General features: G+C 45.9%; 1 protein-coding gene across 1 annotated transcript; it reads right to left on the bottom strand.

Moving 5' to 3' along the window:
* Nucleotides 1–4,937: 4,937 nt before the first annotated feature.
* LOC133709832 (probable disease resistance protein At5g66910) lies at nt 4,938–22,960 on the bottom strand. Its single transcript, XM_062135782.1, has 7 exons — nt 22,497–22,960; nt 21,413–21,807; nt 20,722–21,086; nt 20,350–20,573; nt 19,974–20,209; nt 16,194–16,379; nt 4,938–5,507 (listed from the first exon to the last, which is right to left on the bottom strand). Exons 1-7 carry the CDS (start codon nt 22,954–22,956, stop codon nt 4,938–4,940), a joined length of 2,436 nt encoding a protein of 811 aa, XP_061991766.1. The 5' UTR covers nt 22,957–22,960.
* Between the last annotated feature and the right edge of the window lie 130 nt (nt 22,961–23,090).

The raw sequence follows: 23,090 nt of genomic DNA, 5'->3' as shown, positions 1-23,090 counted from the left end.
TCCAAAATCTAACCCTTCGACTTGTGAGTATCCTTGAGCGACAAGCCGTGCTTTATTTCTTGTGATTAGACCAGTTTCATCAGTCTTGTTCCGGAATACCCACTTTGTTCCGATCACATTGGCTGTCTTTGGTCTAGGAACAAGATACCATACCTCATTTCTTTTAAATTGATTCAGCTCTTCTTGCATGGCCATAATCCAATCATCATCCACAAGAGCCTCCTTTGCGTTCTTTGGTTCTATCTGAGAAACATAGCACAAATATGATACTTCCGAGACAATCTGACTTCTAGTTTTTCTCGGCTCATTCACATCTCCAATCACATCTGAAAGAGTATGGTCTTTTTGAACTTGTCTTGCACCAGCTCTCAAGGTAGGTGGTGGAGTAGAGTCATCAATTGCTTCACCAAAAAAATCTGCAGTAGGTTCAGTTTGCAACTTATCTGAGCTTGTAAGGTCCTTATCATCTTCAACAACAATGCTTCGTGTGGGAATAGAGTCATCAACAATAACATTTATTGACTCCATAACACAGTCTGTTCTCTTGTTGAAGACCCTGTAAGCTTTGCTGGAGTGTGCATATCCGAGAAAAATGCCAACATCACTTCTAGAATCAAACTTAGCAAGTTTCTCACGGTCTCGAAAAATGTAGCAAGGGCTGCCAAAAACTTTTAGATGCTTGACATTTGGTTTTCTTCCCTTCCACAATTCATAAGAAGTGTTCTTCGTCCCTGGCCTAAAATATGTTCTGTTAATGGTGTAGCATGATGTACTCACTGCTTCTGCCCAAAAATGTCTAGCTGTTTTTGCACTCACAAGCATAACTCTGGCCATATCCAGCACAACTCTATTTTTTCGCTCAACCACTCCATTTTGCTGGGGTGTAATAGGAGCCGAAAACTCATGCAATATCCCCCTTTCATTGCAAAATGCGGCAAAATTTGCATTCTCAAATTCAGTGCCATGATCAGTTCTCAATCTTCCAATATTGAAGCTGTAGGAGTGATCATCATCTTCACTCCTATTATACGACTGAACTTCAGTTCGCATCCTATTAAACAGAATCAAGAAGTTCTGGAACGTTTCAGTCTTGTCATGCAAAAAAGCTACCCAAGTGAACCTTGAGAAGTCATCAACAACAACCAGAAAATACTTCTTCCCACCGATACTCTCAGTTTGGACTGGTCCGACTAAGTCCATGTGCAGAAGCTCAAGTGGTTGTGACGTTGAAATACTGAGCTTTGGCTTGTGAGGACTCTTTGTTTGCTTCCCAAGCTGACACCCTTCGCAAACACCTTCAACCACTCCACTCAACTTTGGTAGACCCCTTACAACTTCATTCTTTGAGACTTTGAGAAGATCACGAAAATTTACGTGACCAAGTCGTCTATGCCATAAGATTAAAGTATCATCAGTGGCAGAGTTACAACTCATAGATTCAGAATTATTTGCATAGATGCAGTAGCAGTTGTCCTTTGACCTTTGCCCAGTCAAGACACCTTTTCCTTGTAAATCCTTCACATTACACTGCTTTCTGTCGAACCATACATTACCAATGTCATCACACAATTGACTAATGCTTATGAGATTTGCTTTTAAGTCTTCAACAAGCATCACATTGTCCAGACTTGGCATTCCAGGAGCTGACATAGTACCTCTGCCTAAAATTTTGGCCTTTTTCCCATCTCCAAACGTCACAGTCCCACTGTTTGTTTCAGTAAAAGAGGAGAACCAAGTTTTATCTCCCGTCATGTGTCTTGAGCAACCACTGTCAAGGTACCATACTTCAGAATTTCTAGCAGACAGAGCCGTCAATGCAACCAAACACTTCACATCTTCAGTTTTGCGATTCTCGTCTTCAAATTCACATCTTGACAAAAGACACACAAGAGCATCTTTTCTCTTCCAAACTTGTTTCATTTTTCCCTTTGACGCTGATACAGAAATGAGCTTGGAAAGTTTATTTACTTCTCTAAGATGCTCATCAAGTTTCTGCTGAAGAGATTTGTTACCTGAGTATGTGTTGCTTCTTCCATAAGTGGGTAAGCTCTCATCAAAATTCTGTTGTGGAGATCTTCTATTCGAGACGTTGTTTCTTCCATGAAAGAGTACCATTCTTCGAAGTTTATTACATCTTGGTTTAATATGTCCTCGAACACCGCAGAAATGACATACCGGCACAAAGTTTCTTGGCTTATCATTTTGCTTAGGTGGAACTGGAAGAGTAGCTTGAGAACTGGATTGCATAGTGGCCTTCACAAACTTCACAGGTTCAACTTTTAATGTGGATTCACCAGTGTATCCCAACCCACTCTTGTCACCAGCTTTCTTTCCACTTGTTAGAAGATTATCCAACTTTTCGCCACTCGAGAGAATACAGCCAGCCTTAATCTTCACCTGCTCTAGTTCACATATTAAGCATGTCTTCTCATTTTGCAGAACTTCCACCTTATCACACATTTCTTGATATTTCTGCTGCAGAGATTGGAAATCATTCACCAGAGACATTCTCACTTCATTACTTGCCTCTAACTGGGATTGAAATACAGCTTCAATCCTACTGATCTCTTTCTTTAAACTCACCACTTGAGCAGTCAAGTCTTGATTCTTTTGTTTCAAAATCTCAGAAGCATCTGACAATGCAATGTATTGCTGCAAGACTTCCTCAAGATCTGGTTCATCACCTTCAGTTCCTTCGACAGTTGTCGTCAAGCCAACTAAAGCCACTACACTACAATCATCATCTAATGTTGAATCAGCATCTGAATCACTGTCACTCCAGGTTACATTCAAAACCTTGTTTTGACCACCCTTAGCTTTCCTCAGGGTATTTGCACATTCAGAAGCTATGTGTCCAAAACCTTCACAAGCAAAGCACTTAGGACCATTATTTGTCCTTTTCTCAACTGCTCTTTGAAACTTCGCAGTATTGTCACCTGGCTGTTCTCTTGCTCGACTGTTTGAGATATTAGAATTAGTTCTGTACTGATCACTCCCTTTTGCCCTCTTGCTTTTTAGAAACTTCCGAAATTGTTTTGCAAGAAGCACAGTTTCACTCTGAATTGAACTCTCATCAGTAGTCTCAGACTCAGCTTTGAGAGCAATACTTTTACTCTTCATTTCTTCAGGAAGCTCCATCTCATATGTTGTCAGATTACCAATCAACTCCTGAAGATTATAGGTATTCAAATTCTTTGATTCTTGGATAGCTATCTTCTTGGAGTGATATTTCAAGGGAAGAGACCTGAGTATCTTCTTCACAATTCGATGCTCAGGTATAGGATCTCCCAAGTTAAAACAACCATTCACTATAGTATTAAGCCTAGCATTAAAATCACCGAACTTCTCATCATCACCCATCTTCATATTCTCAAACTGCGTGATAAGTTGCTGCAATTTGGATTCTCGAACTGATGCGGTGCCTTCATGAGTGACTTGAAGGATATCCCATGCCTGCTTTGCCGAGGTACAATGTGAAACAAGTTGAAACTTGTCAGATGATATTGCTGTGAAAATAGAGTTTAAAGCCTTTTGATTGTTTGTACTCTTTGTATTTTCATCTGCAGTCCATTCAGCCATTGGCTTCTCAACTGTGACTCCAGCAGTTAAAGAGGTTTCTTCGCCAGATTTTGACGTGATCTTGTCAGTCTTTTTTGGATACTCCCAACCACTTTCAATAATAGCCCAGACAGTCACATCTTTAGCCCACAGAAAAGCTTTCATCTTAGCCTTCCATGCCGCATAATTTGCTTTGTCATCAAGAAATGGAGGATGGCTTGTCGACCCAGCAGCACGATCACTTGTGCCTTCCATTCTGTTCCTAACCAGGATCACGCTAAGTTTATCTAGCGACCTGCTCTGATGCCAATTGAAATTGCAAGAACAGTTTTACCCAGCCTAATGGGATGTTGTTAGTAGGCTAACAGTTAACACAAAGCAAGTATAAGACTAGATCAACAACACATGATATGTTGACGCAGTAAAACCCTCCTAAGAGGTAAACAACTGCGGGCACTATGCCGGTAAAAAATCCACTAGTAAAAGATTAGTACATAAAGAACTCACACAAACTCTACTTACTAGAACCCTACTAGAAAGGCAGCTTGATCTTGTCTTTGCTACTGAATCTGGAGAGTGGATCTGATTACCTTCGTCAATCTTGAAATGGTACAACACTAGACTCGATTGTCAATCACCTCAAGGCACGAACCATGCATGAATGCAGCACACACGAAAGCATAAAACCAAGGCTTTGAAAGAAGGTATTTAAGATGATGATAATCCTTCAAGAGTTAAACATGGAACAACTCATGAAGAATTATTGAAACAAACTGTTTAAGCTCAATGTTCTCTCCAAAGAAGCCGTAACCCTAGACTGCTCAATAAACATGTATTTATACTTATGAGACACTGTAGCAACGCTAGGGTTTCTATTGTGCATGGGCTTTTAAAAACTGAATATGCATGGATAATAAACAATGTTTTATAGCAAGCCCATTTTGTATACTAAGAAGCACGTCCGACTCAACAATTTAGTAGACAGAAAACTATGCTATCCTAATCTAGGATAGAAAAGCTTGTTCACTCCTAAAAGTAACATAACACACATCAATGCAGGCTTACCATTTGAAGTTGCTGAGATGAGTTGAGTAGCGAGTCTTGTATGTGATCCAAGCTTCTGAGTTCCACAATTAAGGACTATTATAATACATATGACTCTTGATTGTTTAGCTAGGAAATGCCAATTACACAAATATGACACTAATAAGTATACACTTTCACACTTATTCAAAATGAATTTCAGAACTCAACCTCAGTTGGATTCTTACATTCCTTTAATTGTAAAAATGAGAAGATATATTGGGAAACAAAAATGAACCCCAGATCACTTGGAGCAACATTTATTAAATGAAAGAAAACTTTCAATATTGAAACTTTTAAAGACAATCTAGGGTGAATTCTTCTTTGACTGCCCTTACAACTACGTTGCAAAGTCCGGATAAAAAGGGTCCCCACAGCCCTGCTGTGTCTTCATCGCATCTCACTTCATCTAGTTTCTGAAGAAACAAAATTGATAAGGGGAGCTCTTTCAATCTAGAGCACTGTCTCATGTTGATCTTTCTTAAACTGCTCATTCCACCAAAGTCTTTAGGCAACTCCACAATGCCGAAGCAATCAGATATGTCAAGAAAATCTAATCTCTTTAGGTCTTTAACTGAGCATGGAAGTTTTACCAACTCCGTACAAGACCTTAGCCGCAAAACTTCTACCTTCTCCAGTTTCCCAATCTCTTGAGGCAAGGCAGATAGCTTATGACAGTTGGTGATACTGAGCTTCTTTAGGCTAACCAGATTGCAGAGCTCGTCAGACAATTTGACCAAATCCTTGCAATAGTCAATATTCAGTTCCTCTAAATTTGGCAATGCATTTGAAATTTGGAAGGAGCAATTGCTGAAGGCTTCACCAATACTGCACATGAATAAAGAGATCTTCTTTAAACTCTTCAACTGTATGGGATGCTTGGTTATAGAAGGTGTTTGAGCCCAAAAGTAATTTTGGCAATATCCTTTAGTGGATCTAGCACAGCGGGCCGATACCTGCGGCCCAAAAATAAGCCTACTGGGATTTGAGTTACAGCTTCGCCCATTCCGGAATCCATGAGGAAAACGAAACCTTATTGGAGTCAAGTAGCAGAGATTGACTAGGAAACTTCAATCAATAATCCTTCTACAACAAGGAATAGTCAAAACCCTAGGTATATATACCAGGTTTCAAGGACGAATTAAGGACCTCTATCATATCAATCAGTCCTAGCGATTACAAAGCCTCCCCGGAGCAAACTTTCAACCTTGTTGAAACCCGGTGACCGTGCGCCAGTCCTAGTCTCCCAGCGAGCCGACTGTCAGCATCACCAGACCAACCCGGCGACCGCACTTCCAGTCCCAGTCTCCCAGCGAGCCGACTGCGAGCGCAACCGCCACCGTTACTACCAGCGAAGCAAGGGTAACGCCCTCGCAACCCAGCGAAGCTAAAGTCACGCTTTAGCAAAAACCCGTGCTTCTCCCAACTTCCCAGTGATTGCTCTGCTTAGTCTACAACACTAAGTATCGATTCGGTGAACGCAAGAGACCACAACCAAAGTCCTTATCCGTAAGGCAAAAGTCCTTTTCCGAAAGGCTAGAGAAGAACCCTGTGACGAGGTTGGTGCTCTCCTCGTCCACAGCGCTTGAAGAAGAAGTCAGGTCAAGGGACTACCCCAACGACTGCACCCCGCGGTGCTGGCACGCCTGCGCAATCACTCGCTCAAAAGAGACAGTTTGCAAGCCAACTGGTTTTAGAGCCAAACATTTTGGCACGCCCAGTGGGACCAACTAAGTGTCTCTTCGTGAACGTTAGCCATTGGGAAGTCAAGCGAAAACCCTTACAAAAAGGGCTACGCTAACTGCTCAAAACACAAGACCTCCAGTTACAAACCGCATCCTCGCGCGGATTGTCGTGGTCTGTCAGAAGAACAAGTAATTCAAAAATTCTCTCTTTGTCCCCAATTCTCCGATATGTCAACTGAACAGGGAGAGAGTCACTCGACCGCTACTGAGGGTCAAACTGTCATCACTAATCAGGCCAGTGAGCCTGTCGCTACCCCTGTCTCCAATACGGTGGGGAGTGAAGAATCAGAGGATTTCGTTGAGAAGCCTATTGCAGAGGGAGCGACCGTCGAGGTTGCATGTGCGATCATCTCAGAAAACATTGAAAACCATCGCAAGAAGATGGCTGCTGATCTGAAAAGGGAGAACGCGAAAACAGATAGAATCTTACGCGAAATAAACCAGCGTATTTCCCAGAGTGAGAATGCATTAAAAGCTCAAGCTATAAGCATCGCAGATGCCCAGAGTCAGCAGCAGAAAAAGATCATTGATGCTCTGGCGAATCATACCAAGCAAACAGCATCAGATATGGCAGGTCTTCGCAAAGATGGAGCAACTCTCGCAACCGAGGTGGCCATGCAAAGAGCTGAGTTGAACCAAGCTAAAGAAGTGTTGAATAAGACGTTAGGAGATCCTAACGCTATCCTTGGTTCCCTGGGCCAACCATCTGGTTCAGGTAAATATGTGCCGCCAAATCAGCGGGAAAAGGGTAGCAGCAGTACCGCTACACCTGCCGCGACCGTTGCTACCACGCAATTGAGAGATAAGGAACGAGCTCTGGTTATTGGCGGCAGTAAGGAAAAAACCACACCGTCAGGTGGACAGACTGCCAGACAGAAGCAACAGGCATCGAGAAGTGTTGAAACTTCGTCTGACCCCGCTGTGTTCATTCAGTACGACAGCGATGGGGCAGAGAATGTATACCAAGAGCTGCCAGGAAGCTATTATGGGATTGACCAGGCTGGCAACCCGATCAAGATAACAGCTTTGGCAAAAGAGATGCCTATGCCAGCAGTGACTCTTCAACAACCAGCTACAACCCGCGTTGTGCAGATAGGAGAAGGGACAGCGACTGTAAACCAAGCAATACCTGTGCAGCCTGTTCGCCATACAGCGGCCATACCACCTCCTCCTCCTCCGGGTCCAGAATATGTAAGACGAGATGAGGTAGAGGAGATGATCAGACAGGCTAACCCTAGGGCCCAGATGGATGGGGTCTATGAGGGACCTTTCCCACCGCACATAATGCTCGCGCCCTTCCCCAGGGGTTATAAAAACATCATATTTGCTACCTTTTCAGGGGAGGATACATAGAATGCGGCAACTCATCTGGCCAGGTTCAGGGTACAATGCGGCCAGTACCAGAATGATGACATCCTCAAGTGCAGGATCTTTGGCACTTCTCTATCAGGGGCTGCCTTTCGGTGGTTCTCCAAACTGCGACCAGGAACTGTGGCAGATTGGCCTGCAATGGAAAAGCTCTTCCGAGAGACTTTTGGGGCCACAGAGCCTGAGGTAGACTTGGCTTCTCTCACCCAGATGGCCCAACAGCCCACGGAGTCTGCTGTGGCCTACCTTCAGCGCTTCCAGATTCAGAAGGCCAAACTGAATGTGATCCTGCCGGAGAAAGAGTTGATCAAGTTGGCGATCAAAGGCTTAGAGCCGCGCCAGCGAAAGAAGCAGCATGGAAGCATGATTCAGTCAATGGGAGAGCTCATCACAGAGGTGGGAAGCTTCGAACATCTCCTCAGAGAAACTGATGCCAGAAAGAATGCGTCTAGAGGGACATATGTACCAGGGAAAAATCGCACCATAGCGGCCCTGAGCTACCAGCCGGCTACGTATGATCCTTACTATAACTATCATAGTGAGGATTTGGTTCAGGAGGACGATGAGGAAGATGAGAGCGACATCGCCGCTTATGAACTGACAGGGAGAAAGAACCCAGCCTTGAAGCAACTGAAAATCTCCAAGGAACCTGTCAAGCTCAAATCGATGGCCTTCACTAAACCTGAGTTCGCGGCGTATACATATGATGCCAACAAGGCACACGAGATTCTAGATGAGATGATCGCCGCGAAGATGGTGAAGACCAACTTTGGACCTTTCCCTCGACCAGATCAGCTGAAAGGAAAGAAGTATTGTAAATTCCATAACTTGTGGAACCATAATACAGCTGACTGTGTGAAGCTCAAGGACCAGATTCAGGTATGGCTCAATAACGGTAGTCTTCAAGTGGAGGCTCCAGTAACTGCAGCAGCGCTTGTTGACCTAAACCCTTTTCCTGATACTGGGATCAACATGGTCGATGTGAACTGGACCAAGCAGAACCAGAGGAAACCAACCCTGGATTTGAACACAAAAGGGCGAGAAGGAGAGCTTAACGAGGCCCCTGCCCAGAAGAAGGCTAAACCATTTGGTCAGGCCTCACCCGTAGTGTTATGCTCGCAGTGCAAGGAAGAGTGTGGCATCCAAGTGTCGCATGAAGAGGTCGAGCAGACATTTCGTTTTGGCTCTCTCCCGCCCATCAAGTGGGCCTCGCCATCACGAAACTATCAACCTTCCAGCCCGAGAGAAAGGGAGGAAATGGGGTCACCTGCAAAGGACTCCAACCTGTTTAAGAAGCTGAGGGCAGCTACGGTTGATCAGCAGACAGAGGAGAAAGCTGCAAACAAGCACAAAGACATTCTGACAAAACCCTACATACCACCTGCTTCAACCGCTACTATCAAGGAAGGGAAGTGGTACACCAGGGAGAAGGGGAAGGCAGTGGAGATAAGCCCTTCCAGAAAGCGAAAACTGCAGCGCAGGTTTGGGGAAGCCAAGCGCGCGCTCGAGGCTTTAGACCAGGGCCTGATCAAACCTTCACAATTGGTCAAATCGCCTGAGCAATATCAGAAGGAGATGGAAGCACTTGCTGCCAAGCCATTAGTGGCCCCTCGCAGTTTGCGAAAGCAAGCGAGCTCAGCAATAGGGGTTTCTGAGCCCAGTGTTTTTTGCAGAATTACCAAGGAAAGAACACTTCCACCAGCCAGAAAGGAGAGCTCGCCGTCCAGGCGACCGCACGTTAAGCGCCGTTTGTTTCGCGATGAACCAGGAGCCAAATCCTCAGTTTTCGAGAGACTGGGGGGCAAGGATAGGACTACCGACACTTTACAGTGGAGACCTAAAAAAGTCCAGAGTGTAGTAGTTGCTCCCCTAGAGGCAGATTCTGCTAGGGAACCAAAATCAGTTTCCCCTGAAAACGCTCCCGTGGTTCAGGAGCATGAGCAGTGTGAGATAAAAGGCCTCACTGAGGAATCCTTAGTAGACAGGTTGGCTAAACAGTTCAACACGGTTATCCCTGTCAACGAACCCAAGCTCAACCTGGAAGACGACATAGGCGAACTAGATACGTCCTGCAATATGGTTTATGTGCTCCCAGCGCGGTATGCAATACCGGTCGCGGCTCAGGAGTGCGTGGAAGCTGAGGAATGTAATACACAGCCCCTGCAGATCACTTCAGCGGTCACAACACCGGTAGAAGAGATTGTCTGTCTGGAAACAGAGGACGCCAGCAGTAAAGAATTCTTCATGAGCTTCACTAGGCCAACACCTGCTATGGTCCAGCACATGAGACCTTTATACATCACGACGGACGTTGGCGGTACCAAAGTTAGCAAGATCATGGTTGATACTGGAGCTGCTGTTAATGTCATTACTACTAGGACCATGCACTTGCTTGGAATCAAGAAGGAGAAAATCCAGTCAACGTCTCTCACTCTCAAGAACTTCGCTGGGACTGTAACAAAGACCTTGGGGTTACTTTTCTTGCGTATCAAGGTAGGTCCAGCAGAGGGAGTTTATGCTTTCTTTGTGACAGATTGCTATGCGGCCTACAGCGCCATCCTGGGAAGGGACTGGATTCACCGGAGCTACTGTGTTCCGTCAACCCTCCATCAGGAACTTATTATGTGGAACAGGGAGACAGATAAAGCTGAGGTGATCAAAGCGGATCCTCGTCCATTCCCAGTTTCCGCAAACTACGTAGATGCCAGGTACTATTTGGAGCCTATCGCTCCATTGCAAGTCAGTGGCCTCGATAACAAAGGCCGCCCTACAGGGGTGACGGCCTCTGAACTGGCACAGTGGGGGCTTACGCTCGCAAAAGAAGGCTTGGAAAGGCCTGGCCACGATGTGCCTAAACCCTTAAACGATTAATGGATTACGACCTTCCAGAGGAAGGGATAGAGGCCCTCCACTCGTTGTACGAAAGATTATCATCATATCTAGTGGAAAAAGAGGCCTATGAGCGAATCGCGACTTTGGAAATCATTGAAGAAGAACTCTCTGATCAGGAACAAGAGGATGAGGTGGAGATTCAGCTCGCTCCGGCAGCGTTGGATGACACGCCTCCCAAAGTCAGAGACCCTACCGAGAAAGTCAATCTCGGGACAGCAGATGAGCCCATGGAAGTGGCTATCAGCGCTTACCTAGAGCCTAGCGAGAAACAAAGGCTTATCGACTTATTGCTAGAATTCAAAGACTGCTTTACGGAAAAGTACGAGGATATGCCCGGCCTGTCACCAGACTTGGTTTGCCACCAGCTACCAACACTCCCTGACAAGAGGCCTGTGAAGCAAGAACCGCGAAGAATGAATTCAGAAACTCAAATCCTCGTCAAAGAGGAGGTTGAAAAAATGCATAAATCAGGCATTATCAGGGTGGCCAAATACAATCAGTGGCTATCTAACATAGTGCCTGTCCGCAAGAAGAATGGCAAGATGAGGGTCTGCGTAGACTATAGAGACCTTAATACTGCTACACCTAAGGATGTCTACCCTATGCCGGTCGCGGATATGTTGGTCGACGCCGTTGCGCGGCATGAATTATTGTCCTTCATGGACGGCACTGCAGGATATCACCAGATTCCGGTCGCAGAAGAAGACAGACACAAAACCGCGTTCCGCTGCCCTGGGTTCGCGGGCGTTTTTGAATACGTGGTTATGCCTTTTGGACTGAAGAACGCTGGTGCGACTTATCAAAGAGCCATGAACCTAATCTTCCATGACATCCTTGGAAAGATTTTGGAGGTTTACATTGATGACGTGGTTGTCAAATCTCAGAAAAGAGGGGATCACATCACAGATCTCAGGAAAGTGTTCGAGCGCATGCTACAGCACAAGCTTAAAATGAATCCCGCTAAGTGCGTTTTTGGGGTTCAAGCAGGAGACTTTCTTGGGTTCATTGTCCATCAGAGGGGAATTGAGGTCCCTGAAGATAAAGCGAGCGCAGTCATCAATGCATCTCCGCCACGCACGAAGAAAGAGCTGCAGCGTTTGCTCGGTAAAATCAATTTTTTGAGACGCTTTATCTCTAACTCTGCAGGTAAGATCCAGCCTTTCTCTCCCCTGTTGAAGCTACAGGGCCAGAGCGAGTTCGTCTGGGAACATAAACACCAAGAGGCTTTTGATAAAATCAAGGCCTACCTGGCCAGCCCACCAGTGCTCGTTCCTCCTAGGGCTGGATTCCCATTAAAACTATATATTTCAGCGGCTGAGGCCTCCATTGGCAGCCTGCTCGCCCAAGACGATGAGGATGGTGTCGAACATGCTATATTCTATCTTAGTAGGACACTCACAGACTGCGAGACAAGGTACACTCCGATGGAAAAGTTGTGTCTCACATTGTACTTCTCCGCATGCAAGCTGCGCCACTACATGTTATCCTTTACCACTTGCATCATCGCTCAGACTGACTTGGTCAAGTACATGCTGTCGCGGCCTATTCTGAGAGGCCGCATTGGCAAATGGGTATTGGCTTTATCTGAATTCTCGCTACAGTACGTGCCACAAAAGGCAGTAAAGGGACAGGCTATCGCAGATTTCCTGGCACACCACCCTACCTTGGACATCCCCGTAGTGAAGGAGTTAGAGATAGCAGCTGTAACCATAACTCGGCCAGATTTAGCGCGCATCCCAGAATACGCTATTCGGTATCAAGCCACAGTCTCCTTGCAGCCCTGGATACTGTACTTTGATGGTTCAAGAACGGAAACGTTAGCAGGGGCAGGGATTGTTCTGGAGAATCCAGCGGGCGATCGTTTTTCTTATTCTTTCCAGTTGGAGTTCAAATGTACAAACAATCAAGCAGAGTATGAGACCCTGATCATTGGCCTAGAGGTTCTGCTAGAGTTGGGAGTAAGGGACGTTCAGGTACACGGCGACTCTTTGCTTATAATCAACCAGCTCCAAGGAAAGTACAAGTGTGAAAGCTTCTTGCTTATACCCTATTTGCATCGCGCCATTGAGCTTCTGGATCAATTCGATGATGCGAATTTGGAGCACATACCCCGTGAGCGCAACTTTGCGGCCAATGAGCTCGCTCAATTGGCTACGGGCATTACATTCAAGTATGGCGTTCGCAAGCGCATCCTGAAGGTCGAGCGCCGCACACTGCCTTCGTGGCTCGCGCGGCCTGACCCACCGGATGATCCAGTTGTCGCGGTTCTCGAGCCTATTGACGTCGATTGGCGCATTCCGCTGATTGACTACCTCAAGCAACCAGACCCTACAGCAGACAGGAAGACTCGTTTTCTTTCCTTGAATTATTTCCTCAGAGGTGACGAGCTGTGACGACGTGGGGAAGATGGCGTAGACTTTCGCTGTGTCTATGGCCGAGAAGCCAAGAGGTTGATGCGCGAAGCGCACACGGGAGTATGCGGAGCCCATCAAGCAGGCCCCAAGATGCGTTGGCTTATCAGAAGACATGAGTATTATTGGCCCAGCATTTTGAAGGACTGTATCGCGTTCGCGAAAGGTTGCCAAGACTGTCAGGCGCATGGTCCAGTGCAGCACATTCCCAATATTCCCATGCAACCCATTATTAAACCTTGGCCTGCCCGAGGCTGGGCTTTGGACTTGATTGGGATGATTCACCCTCATTCCTCGCTCCAGCATAAGTTCATCATTGTAGCCACTGATTTCTTCACGAAATGGGTTGAGGCTGAACCTTTGAAGGAAGCTTCCGGCGCTACCATTCGCCAGTTTATCTTTCAGAATATTATTTGCAGGTTTGGCATTCCAGAAGTGTTGGTCTCAGACAGGGGGGCAGCATTTATGGGCGGCGAGGTAGAGAAACTTGTCAAGGACTTGGGCATCCAGTTCGTCCACAGCACACCATATTATGCCCAATCCAATGGTCAAGCAGAGGCCAGTAACAATATTATTATCACCTTGCTCAAGAAGATGCTTGTTGAAAACCCTAGACAGTGGCACGATACGTTGTATGAGACCTTATGGGCCTATCGTACCTCCAAGAGGAATCCCACTGCTACGACCCCCTATGCACTAATGTTCGGTCATGATGCCATCTTACCTCTGGAAATCAACGTCCAGTCTCTGCGCATCCAAGATCAGCATCACTTGATCGGCGAAGATTATGTTCAGGCGATGTGGCAAGAACACGAAGATCTCAGCGAGCAACGCTTGGCAGCTTTGGACAACTTGGTTTTGGAAAAGCAAAGGATTGCTCGCGCCTATGACAAGAGGACACGTGGCCGTAGTTACAAAGAGGGTGACTTGGTTTGGAAGGCTGTCTTGCCTTTTGGCGAGAAGTTGACCGGTCGCGGTAAATGGACTCCGCGATGGGAAGGACCCTTCGTTGTTCATCGCATTCTGGAGCGCGGGGCCTTTCACCTCAAAGATTTGGATGGCGACCTCCACCGCAATCCCATTAACGGGCGGTTCCTGAAGAAATATTACCCTAGTGTTTGGGAGTTTGAAGATCCACCAGATCAACCTTCTTCTCCGACAGGGGGGCAACCTTAGTCTCCCCAGGTTCGCTTCATCCATATTCAGGCCTTTTCTGTGGCCTTAGTATCCTGTACTTGCTTCACCTACGAATACTAGGGGGCAACACTCTGTACATTCAGGCCTTATTTGAGGCTTTTCGGTCAACAATTTCAAATTTCAATTTTTCTTTTCTTTGACATTATGGTGTTAAGAATGCATGTAATGGCCTATACCTGAGGCCTTATTTTATACATTGATTTGCAAAAAGTGTTAAAAACTTTCATTCATAAAGTGGCTTTGCGGCCAAAGAGCAGTACAAAGTGCAAATCAAAATAATTACATTTGCGGTTTACAAGGCCAGAAGTGGCTTAGAGTAAAAACCATAAAGTTACAGATCTACTGAGAGTTTCTGGATCTTGTGGCAGCGAAGGGGCTGTGCTCGGACATTCATACTCTCCCTCTCTTCACCCACATGCCTCCTCTGCTCTGAGTTGCAGCCGCTACCGTCTGTACCGGACCAAAAAGGAAGGAAATAATCCATCGCAACCCTTTTGGTTGGATTACCCTCCGGGATGGAGATGGTCTTCACAGAGAGCGCGACTCACAACCACATCTACCTCCAGGGGAAAAACATAAGTCACGCAGTCAGACCCTGGAGGTAGGCTACGGAGCAAGAACAGGCGACCCATATTGGTCTTCCGCCCTTCTTCCTCCTGCTCCACGCGGGCAATCTGAGAGAGGGGACCCCTCAGAATCGGGTTCCGCCGCGGCGGGAGCACCACATGTTCTTCAGTCTAAATGAAACCGGTGGGTTTCACCGCGACTTCCAGAGACCAAAGACATGTGGTTGGACCTGAGGTTAGGCCATAAGACCTACCCAGGTATTGAGGTTAAGCCATAAGGCCTAGGAATTTGAGGCTAAGGCTAATATCGTGAGGAGAAGATTGTAGAAACTGGAGAAAGAGAAGTAGAGATTGTGATACTATCTCTGGGAAACCCATATTCAGTTGTGTATATCATCTCCCCAGAGTGCAGGTATTTATAGTGCCAGTCTCAGTGGCCTTGACCGTACGATGGGTGGTTGTGATATTCTCATTGCCATCAATGAGCGTATCAATTGGTGTTAAATGCTAAGATCTCGGAAATGAAGATAATTGAAAGCGTGTGGGAGGCGGGACAGTCTCCAAGGAGGTAACCGCTCCATTTCGAGATTATCTTTTCAATCTTTTCAAACAGTTTTAAAAGCATTAAAACAAATTAAAGCGCTGAACAGTTTGAGAAGTTAAGTTGATATGTATTTGGGCCAAGCAATGTGGGCTAAATATTAAGTTAATAATAATATTATTGTTCATACAAAACATGGGCTTAATTCTAGAGGCCCAAAAGTCTGCGGCCTGCATGGGTCAGGCGAAGGAAAAGTTCATCTAAACGAAAACTAGCATCCGCAGCAGCTTGTGCGGCTTGCTGGGCTGCCACGCGAGCTTGAGCCAGTTCCTGGGATAGCGTCTCGAAGGCAGTGAGGGGTTGTTCTAACTGAGGCTCCGCATGAGTAAGCCTGGTAGTAACGTCAGTTAACCGGGCTTGAAGAGCCTGAATCTGGGATCTCAAGTGGTTCCTTTCGAGCGTCAGGTCCCTGATGAGGTTAGCTTGGTCACCCAAGAAATCGCGCTGTCTCTGTTTGTTGAGTGAGGTTCTGATAGTGCGTCTCGGTCTGCCTAGCCTGCGCGCTCGCGACTGCCCGCTCATTGAGCCCTTGAGGGAGATTTTGCAGCAGTTGATCGACCTCTTGGAACTGATCTTCAGTGATGGCTGCCTCGCGGAGAAGTACCCTCAAATATTCTAAGACTCTCACGGGCGCACCAGGAATCAGGATATCAGGGCCCAGGAAGCGACGAAGGCCTTCTCTAGCTTCATCTACGACCCCAGGAGGGGTCACTTCAAGTACACGAGCTAACCTTTCCAGAGTGGAGGGAGTTGGTTGCTCAGCGACAGGGACCTCAGGAGGTTCAGCGACAGGTGCTGCCTCTGGCATTGGTTCAGGAAGGTTTCCCAATCCTCCGGCTTCAGTAACTTGGGGGGCAGGGGGAAGAGGTTCCTGACCAGCCATATTAAGAGCGGGCTCAGCAGCTTCTGCCTCTACAGCTTCAGCTACAGCGTCCTCAGTGTTGAAGGCATTTGGGTTCTGGAAGAAGGTATTATCAGAATAGAATATTTAAGCCAGGAAGTAATAATGAATTAGTTAGTTAAAGGAAATACCTCCTCGACTGGGGGCTCACGCTCAACGACCGCTGGCATTGCCTCTGGGCTAGCTTCGCTAGGAATAGGAATTGAGTCAGGCGCTATCTGTTCCAGGACAGGTATATCGCTTGGTTCCTCGTGAGGTGCATCCGGTAGCGGTACTCTATCTTCGGCCTCAGGCGAGCTATCATCTATGATCTGCACTGGGACCAAGGCCAACTGTGCATTACTGGCAGCGCCCGCAGGAGGTGGAGAGTTGTTCACAATAGTTGGCGCTTGGGCTTGGGAAGCAGATGTGCCTTCACCAGCAGCTGAAGATCCTTCTTCAGTGTGTCTCGAGGACCTATGGCGAACCTGCGAATGAGGATTGTTACATGGTCACATAGAATAGAAAGAAATTGCTAACAAGTACTGAGTAGGTTTGTGTCTTACCAGTCGGTCAGCGATTGGTTCATCTTCTGCCCATAGGTCAGTTCGAGGATCAGAGCGACTGCGTTTCCGACCCGAGAGGGCGGCGATCTGTTGGGATCAGAAGATTAGGTTTGATTCGTGGAGGAAGTATGATTTACTCAAACAATAAAAAATTTCTTACCGTCTGCGAGTCATCATCATCAGAAGAGGATTCGTTGTCTTCAGTCTCTGTCATTACTGCCTTTTGTTTCCCAGACTGGCCAGTGGCTTGGGAAGTGTTGGCTGCGCGATTGCCAGAGGATGGCGCGTTTCCCTGGAATAGCAAAATTTTGAATTAAAAGGGAAGAGCAAATGAACAAAGGACAAAACACGAGTCAGGATATTTACCTCTTGAGGGGGTTCGCGGATCACGATACCAGCCTGGGCCTGACGTGGGGCTCGCGCGGGTCGCGGAGCCGGCTCGGCAGCAGGAGGAGGAACTTGTGCAGCGTCTTCAGGGACGCGAGCAAGTAGATCAACGTCGGCAGGGTAGGGGTATCGCAGTTCCCCGAAAATGGCAGCGAATAGCTCATCATGCTGTTGCCTCCAGCAGTTAACAGAAACTTCTGCCCACCATGCCTCGTATCCTTCCTCAGCCCCATCCACAGAGTCAATCTCTCTAGCCCAATCAGGGAGGTCAACCAGTACGAGTGTGCTTTGTGCTGCCGGAGGCCCAGAAAGAGGCCCAAATCTACGCCAAGAGGTGTTGTAATTCCAAGCATCATACAGAGGGAATGGCACTAATTGAACAAGGCCGAGTTGGCGAGCGAAGTGGTTGGGAGCATAGAGTTCGTAACTGAGTTCGTCAGCGGCAATCCTGATGTCGGAACAGGAGATTGCGCGGCGAAAGGCCAAGCGCGCGCGATCACTGTAGCGAGAGGCGCCAGGAAGAAATCCGTGTTCAAGCGGAGCCGGGAATCTTCGACTCAGCACTAAGTCGCAGTATGGCATCTCGTGCAGAAGGTACAAGTATGTGAAGCACTCAGAATAAGGAGGGGATGTGTACCTTTCATCGCGACAGAGCCATCGTCCCAGGAGTTGATCAGTAGGTGGAAGCAATGGGATGTCGTCGCGACGAAAATATGGGAAGTAAATTTGAATCCAGAAGTCAAGAATCCAAAAAGGGCCAGAAATGCCAGTCTCGAAGGGATGCATTGTGGCTTGGTACAAAGTGCGATAGAGGGCACCCAGCACTGGTTGTCCTAATCCCACGCGGCAGCCGTTGTAGAGGGCCGTTGCCAGCAAGGTCCAGGCACCAGTGGGCTTACAGGAGGAAGTACAGAAGATAAACTTACAAAGCCAGTACTCCAAGAAAGCAATCCCGCCAGTCGCATTGTGCTCCTGGCGGTAATAAGCCAACCACCGCGGATAGGAGCCGCTATGAGCGCTACGACCATTTTGGGCCATGGTGGAAGTAAAGGTATCAGAGTCGAATTGGCCATGCAGATAAGGCTCGCTGTCGATGGGTAGGCCAGTGATGGTGAGAATGTCCAATAAAGTGATACTCATTTGGCCAAATCGAAAATCAAAGGTGTTGGTGGCGGTGTTCCAAAAACAGAGAAAGGCAGCGAGTGGCGAACGATTGCCACCACGCGGAAGACGAAAACAAAGATCGATAGTATGGGTGATACCTGCTGCGTTCCAGCGAGCCAGATCTCGAGCTCGCGCTTCACGATACCAGGAAAGCTCCGCCGCACTGATAAAAGATGGCCAATGCCCTATTTTTGATCGATGATTAGGGGCACTCCAACTGGTAAAATCCCCAGGAGTCCTTCGGAGGACTGGGATGGGGCGGCGAACAGGTAAGCCATAGAAGGCGATGGCGTCGGCCGGGAAAGAATCTCGCGGCGTTGGACCCAGTCCGGCATGGTTGTTCGAGAGTCGGAGGAGCAGGGGTCTCTGGATAATGGTCTGGAGGATCAGGCTGGCACCGATGTTGGCTCCCCAAGAATGGGCGGCTTGTTCATTCAGTTCTTCTTCTTGATCGATAACTATCTTTTTCGGGGGAGCCATTTCTGGGTTTCGAAGAGGAAGATGTGTGCAAAAGAGGGTTTCTGGGTTTAGGAGACTAAAAGAGTTTCTGATGTGACAGGTCTGAAGTGGCTGCGGATTTAAATAAGCGATTTTGTGAGGGAAACGATACGACAGAAAGGCGTTTCGCGAGTGAAAGGACGCAACCCTCATTAATGACATCGTTTCAAGCATTGAACGCATCGTTTTAGTCCCCTTCAATCAGTTGCATTTTCATAAGCCTGATTTCGAGGCCTGGGGGGCAATGTTTGAGCCCAAAAGTAATTTTGGCAATATCCTTTAGTGGATCTAGCACAGCGGGCCGATACCTGCGGCCCAAAAATAAGCCTTCTGGGATTTGGGTTACAGCTTCGCCCATTCCGGAATCCATGAGGAAAACGAAACCTTATTGGAGTCAAGTAGCAGAGATTGACTAGGAAACTTCAATCAATAATCCTTCTACAACAAGGAACAGTCAAAACCCTAGGTATATATACCAGGTTTCAAGGACGAATTAAGGACCTCTATCATATCAATCAATCCTAGCGATTACAAAGCCTCCCCGGAGCAAACCTTCAACCTTGTTGAAACCCGGTGACCGTGCGCCAGTCCTAGTCTCCCAGCGAGCCGACTGTCAGCATCACCAGACCAACCCGGCGACCGCACTTCCAGTCCCAGTCTCCCAGCGAGCCGACTGCGAGCGCAACCGCCACCGTTACTACCAGCGAAGCAAGGGTAACGCCCTCGCAACCCAGCGAAGCTAAAGTCACGCTTTAGCAAAAACCCGTGCTTCTCCCAACTTCCCAGTGATTGCTCTGCTTAGTCTACAACACTAAGTATCGATTCGGTGAACGCAAGAGACCACAACCAAAGTCCTTATCCGTAAGGCAAAAGTCCTTTTCCGAAAGGCTAGAGAAGAACCCTGTGACGAGGTTGGTGCTCTCCTCGTCCACAGCGCTTGAAGAAGAAGTCAGGTCAAGGGACTACCCCAACGACTGCACCCCGCGGTGCTGGCACGCCTGCGCAATCACTCGCTCAAAAGAGACAGTTTGCAAGCCAACTGGTTTTGGAGCCAAACAGAAGGAATTGAAACACGCTCTAGTCTGATTCTCTTCAGATTTGGTAAAGAGTCCAGTAGGTGAAAATTACTCAATTCAGCAGGTATGAAACCATGATTTGTGACTATTAGAACCTTCAGATTAACCATTTTCTCCACAAATTCAGGTAAAGCATAACTCTTTGTGTTGAAATTCAAAACTAGAACCTCAACATCCGCTAGTTGAATGTTGTGCAAGTTTGTCGAGAACGTTTCATCTGCAAATATGCGATATAATGTTAGTAAGGAGAAATTGAATGCGGAAATACTATTCAAATTTCAACTTTAAGTATGTGCTCATGGATGTGTGGGTGCATGTGCATGCATATTTACGTATTTGGTGAGAGAGAGGACCAACCAGAGGAGATAGATAACAGGCGAGGTTTAATCGGTTGATGCTTCTGTTCAGTCAAGCACTTAGGTAGATTGTCTCCACGGTTGCCTATGATCAGTCGTTTTTTACTTGGGTCTAGTTTCGCTTGGTAGACAGCTAGCTGTCTGAGCATATCATGTTGGGTGACAAAGTGTTCACTGTAGTAGTCATCATCCTCCAGTGTCTCATCATCCTCCACTGTCTCCTTCCTGGTTATGATCAAAACTTAGTTACTCATAAGACACTTGTTCAACAAACATATTCCAAAAGCAAGTTATATCAGCATCTATTCCTGATTCCTGAATATAGATGAAGTTGAGTCAAGATCATACAGGAGAAACAAGGCCGCTTGCATACCTTGTTACTACAAGATCAGCCAAACTTCGGGTGGTAAGCTCGTATATCTTTGCAATGGCCAGAAAATCTTTATCAAGCTCTTTATACAACTCTGCCCACATATCAATCAGAGCAGCTGCTGGAATTCTTTGGTCTTGGGGAAATGAACCAAGGTCTAAAAAACATTCTTTGATGACAACTTCTTTTTCATCCAAGGCATCTAAGCTACTTTTAAGGCAACGAAGCACTTCAGTCTCAGAATCAATAATAGAATCACCTCTAGACCACTCCCATGCTCTTTTACGCCAAAACACAATCGGTTTTCTGCGAAGTGATTTTCCAACCACTTTAATTGCAAGTGGATAGCCCTTGCAAGGCGCTATTATCTGCAGTTGAATTGTCCAAAGTGTAGTTAAATATTTGAGTTGCAGAATGAAAGTTCAAGTTGGGGTAAAATCCCTCAATTTCATAAAGAAAATAGTTACAATAACTATCTAGTTTTACTTTCGAAAATAAGGTGAACATAAATGTAAGAATATATAAAGGTTGATATGGGTAATGTGTTCACTTGTGAGTGTGGATACTTGGTGTAAAAATGTGACATAATGGATACTTTGTGTAAAAAGGAAAAATAAAATATTTTCTCCCTTAAATTTGTGAGCCATAAATAAGAAAATGTAGTGTGTGACTGCATTCCAGACTAAGAAATCACCTCTCTAGCAAGACTATTCCGTTGACCATCTCCCAGGGATGCTGAATGGCGGAAAAGAGTCATTGAATCTGTATCATTCAATGACTTTAGATGATAAATTGAGCCATATTCTGGAAACTGTGATCTTGATGTCACCAGAATCTTGAAATTTGGCATTTTCACTTCATCAAATTTTTCAAGAATATATTTTGATTCAGACCAAACATCATCCAGGACCAACAGTACAAGGTTCTGTCCTTCTTCCATTAGAAATTTCCGCAGCCACTTAACAGCAGTTACTTCATCTTGGAACATAGGTACGTCGATACTCTTGCGTTGATGTAGTCCTTGTACAATAAGGTTGAAGGTTGACTTCTTTGTAACAGTAACGAAGAAGATATTGTCCTTGAATATATCTACCCAAACGGAATAAAATAAGCTGTCAATGAGAGGTCAACTAAATCTGTCTAAAATTGTGTAAAAAAAAAAAAAAGAAAGAATAAAAGCAATGGTAGTCTCGATCTGAATTGCAGCCTTAGCAATTGCAAAGAGTCAGTAGCGAATCGAGCAGTTTTCTTAAGAAAAAAATATTCTGAATTTCTGATCATGAAGTAATAACAAATGCCTGGTTACTTTTCCAAAGTACTAGTTCATACCTATAAGATGAGGCAAAGATATTTGATATTTCTATAGGGCTATTGTTAAGACTAACTGTTCAAAAGTGATGAATAAAAGAAAAGAACAATCCAACAGCAATGGAGAATACTTTCCAGAATGAGTGAGTTTCGGGTCTCTTTGGTACTACCATCCCCTGGCCATACTGAAAGAAGAAATCTTTTATGAAAAATTTGAATTCAATAAGACATTACATTCAAGCAACACACCCATCACAGAAGTGCTTTGACTATGAAGTCATTTTCTGCAGCTAGTTTAGATATGATATTGTCTAATGTTAACTCTCATAGAATGAGACTTCAGGATTGCTATCACCCCTAACAGGCTGACTCAAATAAAATGGAGCTAAATTTCAGATCGTTAATACTATAAGACCATTTCAATTAGACAGTATTAATTACAATTTGACGGAAAGAAAATTGATTTTTACCTTTGACTTCCTCATCTTGACAAAACTTTGTCGCCAATGTGGTTTTGCCGCAGCCTCCAGGAGCAGTTAGCACAAGCATTGACACATTATTATTTTTAAGAAGCTTTATCTTCAATTCCGTCAAAGGCGCACACAATCCAACTGTATCCAATGGAGGTTCAGGTACTTCACAATCTATTTGGTCCCGTACCTCACATTTCTTATCAATCCGCTGGACCATCGCCCCTATATTTCTTACCTCATCCAAGCTCTCCTTCAAAGCAGTTATCCCTTCTTCTTTTAATACCGCAACATTCTCATCAACTCGTTGCAATGCCGTCTCTACAGTCTTTGCTACAACCAAGGTCTCCTTCACATCCCTTGCCTGTTGCCCTTGCAGTATAAACTGCAGAGTCTGCAGAGAGCTCTGCAATTCAAGAAGTTGGCAGCTGTATTTATACTTTTTGTAGCTACCCCACATGCTAAGCTTGGCGCACTTGGTAATAAGCTTAGGCCCCTTCTCCATTTGTACTTTAAATTGTCTAAGTTCCATCTCTGGACGACCCAACACCTTGTTCCAGTTGTCCATCTGATCAATCAGTGGATTCAAAGCTT

This window comes from Rosa rugosa, chromosome 1 (assembly GCF_958449725.1).
Source record: "Rosa rugosa chromosome 1, drRosRugo1.1, whole genome shotgun sequence".
Taxonomy (NCBI): Eukaryota; Viridiplantae; Streptophyta; class Magnoliopsida; order Rosales; family Rosaceae; genus Rosa; species Rosa rugosa.
This window is presented reverse-complemented; position numbering and strand designations above follow the sequence as displayed.